This window comes from Sprattus sprattus (genome assembly GCF_963457725.1).
Source record: "Sprattus sprattus genome assembly, chromosome: 17".
Lineage (NCBI taxonomy): Eukaryota > Metazoa > Chordata > Actinopteri > Clupeiformes > Clupeidae > Sprattus > Sprattus sprattus.
Window position 1 is genome coordinate 2,555,434 of NC_137915.1, and position 9,262 is coordinate 2,564,695.

The 9,262-nt window shown below is 48.2% G+C and overlaps 1 protein-coding gene across 1 annotated transcript in view; it reads right to left on the reverse strand.

Moving 5' to 3' along the window:
* Window positions 1-243: 243 nt before the first annotated feature.
* slc22a17 (solute carrier family 22 member 17) overlaps window positions 244-9,262 on the reverse strand; it is a gene marked incomplete at its 3' end in the record, with an annotated part of 12,118 nt that continues 3,099 nt past the window's right edge. Inside the window, exons 2-9 of the mRNA XM_080855334.1 lie at window positions 8,690-8,793; window positions 8,277-8,431; window positions 7,122-7,287; window positions 5,985-6,100; window positions 4,218-4,329; window positions 3,438-3,661; window positions 2,583-2,694; window positions 244-520 (exon numbers count right to left, since the gene is read on the reverse strand). Of these exons, the coding sequence (XP_080711460.1) occupies window positions 244-520; window positions 2,583-2,694; window positions 3,438-3,661; window positions 4,218-4,329; window positions 5,985-6,100; window positions 7,122-7,287; window positions 8,277-8,431; window positions 8,690-8,793 (1,266 nt within the window). The remainder of the gene's footprint in view (window positions 521-2,582; window positions 2,695-3,437; window positions 3,662-4,217; window positions 4,330-5,984; window positions 6,101-7,121; window positions 7,288-8,276; window positions 8,432-8,689; window positions 8,794-9,262) is intronic.

Below are 9,262 nucleotides of genomic sequence, written 5' to 3' on the forward strand. Positions count from 1 at the left end.
TACCAGAGCCAAACCCGTCTCCCCTGACAGAAGCATTGACACAAGCGACTCTGTGTGTGGTGATGGAGGAGGCTGAGTGAGTGTGTGAGTGAGTGTGAGTGAGTTAGTGTGTGTGTGTGTGTGTGTGTGTGTGTGTGTGTGTGTGTGTGTGTGTGTGTGTGTGTGTGTGTGTGTGTGTGTGTGTGTGTGTGTGTGTGCACGGTGCTGGGCAGGGACGGAGAGGGGGTGGGGGGGGGGGGTTGTCTAGGTCTCAGGGTTGGGCGTGGCCAGCAAGGGCACGTTGTCTCTTCTCCTCCGGCCCAGAGGGGGGCGGCGGTACTGCTCGCCGTCGGCCAGCGTCTGGGGCAGGGGCTTCCTCTTGCTCTCCGGCAGCAGCAGGATGGACAGCACGGCCAGCAGGGCCAGGGAGGAGTAGACCACGTGGTGCAGGAAGTAGCCGTAGTGGTTGCGCAGGTCCATGAGCGGGGAGCTGAGGCGGCCAACACAGCCCAGAGCCAGCACTGCACCGACGCCCGTGCCCCTGGAGGATGGCACAAAACACACAGACAGCCTTACCACACCATAGACATGACCACACCATAGACATTACCACCCCATAGACATTACCACACCATAGACATTACCACACCATAGACATTACCACACCATAGACATTACCACACCATAGAGATAACCACCCCTGGAGGATGGCACAAGACAGACAGTCTTATCACACCATACACATTACCACCCCTGGTGGATGGCACAAAACACACAGACAGCCTTACCACACCATAGACATTACCACACCATACACAATACCACACCACAGACATTACCACCCCTGGTGGATGGCACAAAACACACAGCCTGACCACACCATAGACATTAGCACACCATAGACATTACCACACCATAGACATTACCACCCCAGGAGGAGGCACAAAACACACAGCCTGACCACACCATAGACATTACCACACCATACACATTACCACACCATAGACATTACCACCCCAGGAGGAGGCACAAAACTGGTATGAGATACAGAACCTCTGAGCTCAGGTATGAGATAGAGAACAGCTTTCTACAGTTAGCAATTCATTGGTATATAGAGATTATATACATATAAATATATTTTCAGAACCTAAAAAAACAATGGACATACTGTATCAACCATGATAGCCTTTTAGAGGTGGTCTGATGAAAACATTTAATGTAATAAAACCTTTTTTTGAAAAGTAAAACATGGTACTGGAGGACTTTGCTGAGTGTAACATTTTCACCTGATGAAGTATGTCTGATGTATGAGCTTGGTGCTGCTATATTAGTACACTGAGGAGGCAGCAGTAACAGACACACACACACACACACACACACACACACACACACACACACGCACACACACACACACACACACACACACACTCTATCCCCACAGCCGTCTAATCACACTCTATTCCCCCTCACACACACACACACACACACACACACACACACACACACACACACTGAGAGAGCTGCTGCCTATTTATCTCAGCACAGTTTGGGGTAGAAGTCATTAATCTCGCTTTAGACCTCCCTAGATTTGTATTCTTATGTGATACAAGTTCACAGTAACATGGCTTATGTAAATTAAAATGTTTTCTAATGTTGTTTTCTAAGTCTGTGCTTTTGTTCACCAATATTGATCATGCTGTACTGCATTTTCTGATTTGTATTGTAATGTCTTTTGCATGGACCCCAGGAAAAATAGTCTCCACTACAGTGTAGACTAATGAGGATGCTTAATAAATACAATAAAAAAATAAATTAACTCAAAGGTGAAGAGGACACAGATATATACACACACACACACACACACACACACACACACACACACACACACACACACACACACACACACCCACCCTTGTGGTTGCGTACCTGATGATGGTGGGCATGATCTCAGCGATGAAGAGGTCTCACACACACACACACACACACACACACACACACACACACACACACACACACACACACACACACACACACAGACACACACACACACACACACACACACACACACACACACACACACACACACAGACACACAGGGTTGTGTACAGGTTGCGTACCTGATGATGGTGGGCATGATCTCCGCGGTGAAGAGGTCACACACACACACACACACACACACACACACACACACACACACACACACACCCCACCCTTGTGGTTGCGTACCTGATGATGGTGGGCATGATCTCCGCGGTGAAGAGGTCACACACACACACACACACACACACACACACACACACACACACACACACACCCCACCCTTGTGGTTGCGTACCTGATGATGGTGGGCATGATCTCAGCGATGAAGAGGTCTCACACACACACACACACACACACACACACACACACACACACACACACACACACACCCCACCCTTGTGGTTGCGTACCTGATGATGGTGGGCATGATCTCAGCGATGAAGAGGTCTCACACACACACACACACACACACACACACACACACACACACACACACACACAGACACACATACACACATACACACATACACACACACAGGGTGGGTTGTGTACAGGTTGTGTACCTGACGATGGTGGGCATGATCTCAGCGGTGAAGAAGATGCAGAGGTGGGCGGCTGCTTGGGAAGAGAACAGCCCCATCACAGAGAACACAGTGATCGCAGACTCCGACAGATCTGCAGGGCGACACACGTGGGACTGTTACAGCTGAACTCACACACACACTGCGGATTACAGCTGAACTCACACACACACACACACAGCGGATTACAGCTGAACTCACACACACACACACACACACACACTCACAGCGAACACAGTGATCGCAGACTCCGACAGATCTGCAGGGCGACACACGTGGGACTGTTACAGCTGAACTCACACACACACTGCGGATTACAGCTAAACTCACACACACACACACACACACACACACACACACACTCACAGCGAATTACAGCTAAACTCACACACACACACACAGCACACGTGGGACTGTTACAGCTGAACTCACACATACACACACTCACAGTGGATTACAGCTGAACTCACACACACACACACACACACACACACACACAAACAAACAAACACACGTGGGACTGTTACAGCCGAACTCACACACACACAACACGTGTGGGACTGTCACAGCTGAACTCACACACACACACACTCAGTGGATTACAGCAGAGGAAGACCTCTTCATTGTCATTTGTAGCGCAGTATCCACATTATACCACAAGGTGGCAGTATAGCACAGTATTAGAAAGAGCTTGCATTTTTTCAGATGTATTGCTCACATAAGGACAGATGGAAACCGACACAAAAAACAACTGGAAAAGAGCAACACCTCTTCTGTTTTTTACATGCTGACTTTTATGTTAAGGCAAAACACTTCTCACAACGGCAGCACACTTACACTCGATTAGTCCCAGCAGAATGAGAGAGGCCAGCCCTGTCAGTGTCATGGCCAGGAGCAAAATTCCACGACGGCCACACCTGTTAACTGTTGCCCATAGCAACAGCCAGGCACCGCCTCCCGCACACACGGAGAGCAGGTAAGTCCAGTAGAAACTAGGGGTGGTGCCTCTGACGTCACCACGGAAAGAACTGTAGCAGTGGCTGATTCCATGGGAGATAAAGCTGAGAGGAAAACAAACACACACACACACACACACACACACACACACACACACACACACACACACACACACACACACACACACACACACACACAAACACACACACACACACACACAAACACACACACACACACACAAACACACACACACACACACACACAAACACACACACAAACACACACACAAACACACACACACACACAAACAAACACACACACACACACACAAACACACACACACACATACACACAAGTTTATACCCTTCTACATCCCTGACTAAGCAAAGTAGGTGACAGTCAGTTTTGCCCCATAAGAGAATGACAAGTATATTTTGACCAATCAGCTTCCCCTAGCCCCCGCAGAAGGACCAATCAGCTTCCCCTAGCCCCCCCAGATGGACCAATCAGCTTCCCCTAGCCCCCCCAGATGGACCAATCAGCTTCCCCTAGCCCCCCCAGATGGACCAATCAGCTTCCCCTAGCCCCCGCAGAAGGACCAATCAGCTTCCCCTAGCCCCCCCAGATGGACCAATCAGCTTCCCCTAGCCCATGACCTACGAGGTGAAGCCCAGCACGCAGATGTTTTTCCAGATGTTCCTGCTGTGCAGAAGCTCGTGGAAGGACAAGTGGGGCCGGGTGGAGGAGGGCGTCTCCAGCTCCGACTCCAGCTCTGTGTGTGGAAGAACACACACACACACACACACACACACAAACACACACAGACACAGACACAGACACAGACACAGACACAGACACACACACACACACACACACACACACACACACACACACACACACACACACACAGACACATTTTCAACACCAGCTCTGTGTCCGGAAGAACACCACCGCAATGACATGCCAGTGTATAATTACAGTCTGCCTGCCTGACTGCCCTCGAGGGGAAATCACTGGATCATGCTCACCACTGTACAGAAACACTCACAGCACACACACACACAGGACATGAACCTCACAGCACACACACATGAACATGAACCTCACAGCACACACACAGAACATGAAACTCACAGCACACACACATGCACATGAACCTCACAGCACACACACATGAACATGAACCTCCCAGCACACACACATGAACCTCACAGCACACACACATGAACATGAACCTCACAGCACACACACAGGACATGAACCTCACAGCACACACACAGAACATGGACCTCACAGCACACACACACACAGAACATGGACATGAACCTCACAGCACACACACACACACATGAACATGAACCTCACAGCACACACACATGAACATGAACCTCACAGCACACACACATGAACATGAACCTCACAGCACACACACATGCACATGAACCTCACAGCACACACACAGAACATGGACCTCACAGCACACACACACACAGGACATGAACCTCACAGCACACACACACACAGGACATGAACCTCACAGCACACACACAGAACATGGACATGAACCTCACAGCACACACACATGAACATGAACCTCACAGCACACACACATGAACATGAACCTCACAGCACACACACATGAACATGAACCTCACAGCACACACACATGCACATGGACATGTCTCTCAACAATAATTTCCAAAAAGGCTTAATCTTTGAGGTGTCCCACTTCAATCTTTCATTTGGGAATCCCACTACCCCGCACAGTGAGATATTCCTGTTGTTAGCATAAAGCATAAAGCCTAATCCCACTAATATTATTAATTACCTTATATGAATCATGTGCTTATGAAAGCAGGAACATGGCTTTTCTGTGCGTGTGAGTAACTTCGAATATTAGGTGCCACTTTTTCTGCATATGTACAAGAGCATGTTTAGACCAGAGGAGATAAGAAGGGTCGAACTGTGCTTCATCCGACCTCGTGCAAAACTGCCATCCTTGCAAGACAGGGAGCCTCGGACGTGAGAAATCCACCACGTGATTATCCCTGCTGAAAGCTAAACATCTGACTCTATAAACCTGGTGCGATGGGTTTATCATGGCTTCACTTTCAGCCTTGTGCTGGGAGGGGAGCCCAAATGCAATTGTTGTTGTTGTTTGTCTAATAAATATACTATACTATGCAGCTCTGGAGTCCTGAGGTAACTAGGGTGAACTGTGAGATATTTCTGAAAGACATGGCCCCATAAGTGTGTAAGAGTGGCCTCTATATATCTTATTTATTCACTAATTCCACTTTACATATGCACAAACTCTGCACTTTTATTGCTATTTTGCACTTCTGGTTGGATGCTTTACTGCATTTCGTTGTCTCAGCGCTTGTACTCTGTGCAATGACAATAGAGTTGAGTCTAATCTAATCTAACCTGTGAAGCTCTCATCGTCCCGGTCCCTCTCCCTCCTCTCGCTGAAGGAGTTCATGTCTCCTGACGTGTCCGACAGCAGGAGCCAGCGCGGAGACTCTGGGAACACACCAGGAACCCTGACACAAACAAACAAACACAAACAAACACACAAACAAACAAACAAACATGAGACTACTCTCAAGGCTGAGCTTCACTGTAAACATTTAATACTGACACTAGAGGAGATGAATGTAGACAGAATGGAGAATTTCATAACCATGACGTGGTCATAACCATCACAGCCAATCACGCCACAACTGCAGGCAGTGCCTCACTGAGATGATAGAAACTATACAGACTGATTTATCTGAATGAGGAGTTCCGGTATGCGTTTGGAGTGGTAAGACGTACGTGGGAGCTCTCTGTGAACAACGTTTAATCTTTATCATTTAAGCGAAGCTTTTTTTAAATTTCTTTTTGTTTGTAAATTATTTATCTGAATAAGAGCTGATGTTCACTGACGATCTTATACGTGAATGAGAGCTGATGTACACTGAAGATCTCATATGTGAATGAGATCTAATGTCCACTCACAAGCTCATATGTGAATTAGATCTGATTTACCCTGACGAGCTCATATGTGAATGAGATCTGATTTACCCTGACGAGCTCATATGTGAATGAGATCTGATTTACCCTGACAAGCTCATATGTGAATGAGATCTGATTTACCCTGACGAGCTCATATGTGAATGAGATCTAATGTACACTGACGAGCTCATATGTGAATGAGATCTGATTTACCCTGACGAGCTCATATGTGAATGAGATCTAATGTACACTGACGAGCTCATATGTGAATGAGATCTGATTTACCCTGACGAGCTCATATGTGAATGAGATCTGATTTACCCTGACAAGCTCATATGTGAATGAGATCTAATGTACACTGACGAGCTCATATGTGAATGAGATCTGCTTTACCCTGACAAGCTCATATGTGAATGAGATCTAATGTCCACTGACGAGCTCATATGTGAATGAGATCTAATGTCCACTGACGAGCTCATATCTTAATGGCCCTGAGGGGCCTCTGGGATCAATGGCATATTGACCAACCCCGTGCCCTCAGAGTGCCCATCCCCAGCTCTCACTCACCCGTAACAGAGGAACAAGGTCAAGGGTGCCGCCCCGGTCCCGAGCAGGCCCCGCCACGACTGGCAACCCAGAGCCACACCCAACAACAACAGCTCCCCGGCAACTGTAGTCAGGCCTGCTGCCACGGTGACCAGGAGTCGCAGCGAAGGGTCACAGAGTTCCAGACCTGTTCGTCACAGTGTGAGGGATTATGGGGGGAGACAATAAGAAGGGATTAGTAGTTCACAAGGACCGCTAGGAATTATGGAGCAGGTATCAACAAAGACGTCTGATTAATTTTCCACTGAGGCTAAAATCACTCACAACAAAAGGATCAGCAGCACAAGCAGGTTAACAACATTTATAGCTGTTATTATATCTACAACATATACTGTATTTCTATTATTTCTATTATACGTCTACAGCTAAAACCATAGTGACATAAACGCCACACCCATAGACTCTCCAGCCCAAGCCCAACTATAGAGTTAAATAGAGTTTCCATCAGGGTAGCAGACAAAGTTTTTCAGGACGCAGGAATTCCATTTCCATGCAAGGCTCTCCCCCGCAGTCTGGGACTAACTCTCTTACAGGACACCCCGTCCTGCCCTACAAATCTGCCTGCATTCTGGCTCTGTGGTCTACAGCTTAACACACCGCATGTCAGACTGTTATACATAACATATATAAATCACGTCCATAGGGGTCTGTACGTTTCCCGATGACTCACGTGGGATGTAAAAAGTGAGGTAGACTCCAGCACTGAGTATTAGAGTGTTAAAAAATTGTATTGATGTGAATATAACATGTCCATATATGCATATAGGTCTGTGTGCTATGTGACGTAAAGAGTAAGGTTACTCACGTGTGACGTAAAGAAGACAGTAACTCACGTGTGACGTAGAGAGTGAGGTAGACTCATGTGTGACATAAAGAAGGAGGTAACTCACGTGTGACGTGAAGAGTGAGGTAACTCACGTGTGACGTCAAGAAGGAGGTAACTCACGTGTGACGTAGAGAGTGAGGTAGACTCATGTGTGACATAAAGAAGGAGGTAACTCACGTGTGACGTGAAGAGTGAGGTAACTCACGTGTGACGTCAAGAAGGAGGTAACTCACGTGTGACGTAGAGAGTGAGGTAGACTCATGTGTGACATAAAGAAGGAGGTAACTCACGTGTGACGTAGAGCGTGAGGTAGACTCCGGCGCTGGTGGCTGCCAGGCAGAAGCGCATGCCGATGAAGAAGGCGGGGGAAGGGGAGACACACACCAGCACGCCAAATACCACGGAGAGGGTCAGGGAAGAGAGCATGGCTTTCTGCCGGCCCACACTGGGGGAGGAAGAGGAAGAGGAAGAGGAAGCAGGATTACGACATGAGCTTATTAAATCAGAGGCCGTCTCGCTGCACACACAGTCCCACTGGGCCCCAGCAAACACAATGGGCAGCAAAAATCAGGTCATTGGGTTGTCAACAGCACTATAATAAGCATTTGTTTGCTTCTCTTTCTTTGAAGGCCTGGTTTTGTCTTTCAGTAAAGCCTTTCTGTGTGAACTCCCCCCTCCGCGTTGGCCATGTTGTTGTGCTCACCGGTCAGCAGCGAATCCGAGGCCCAGGAAGCCCGTCAGGGCACCCAGAATGAAGCAGACTTCCTCCAGGGGCACCAGCCAGTACTGACCGCACACCAGGTCCCACTAGGAGGAGGAGAGGAGAGAGGAGAGGAGAGAAAGAGAGGAGAGGAGAGGAGAGGAGAGGGGAAGAGAGGAGAGGAAGAGAGGAAGAGAGGAGAGGAGAGGAGAGGAGAGGAGAGGAGAGGAGAGGAAGAGAGGAGAGGGGAAGAGAGGAGAGGAAGAGAGGAGAGGGGAAGAGGGGAGAATGGAGTCAGGAAACCAGAGACAGGAGCACAGGTCAGCAATAGGAAACAATAGAGCAGATTACAAGCCCACAGCAGCACTTATTCAGTTACACACACACACACACACACACACACACACACACACACACACACACACACACTACAGCAGATTACAAGCCCACAGCAGCAACACTTATTCAGTTACACACACACACACACACACACACACACACACACACACACACACACACAGCTCGTAAGGTGAGCATTAGCACATCATCCCTCTTAGCTTCATGTTAATGAATGGC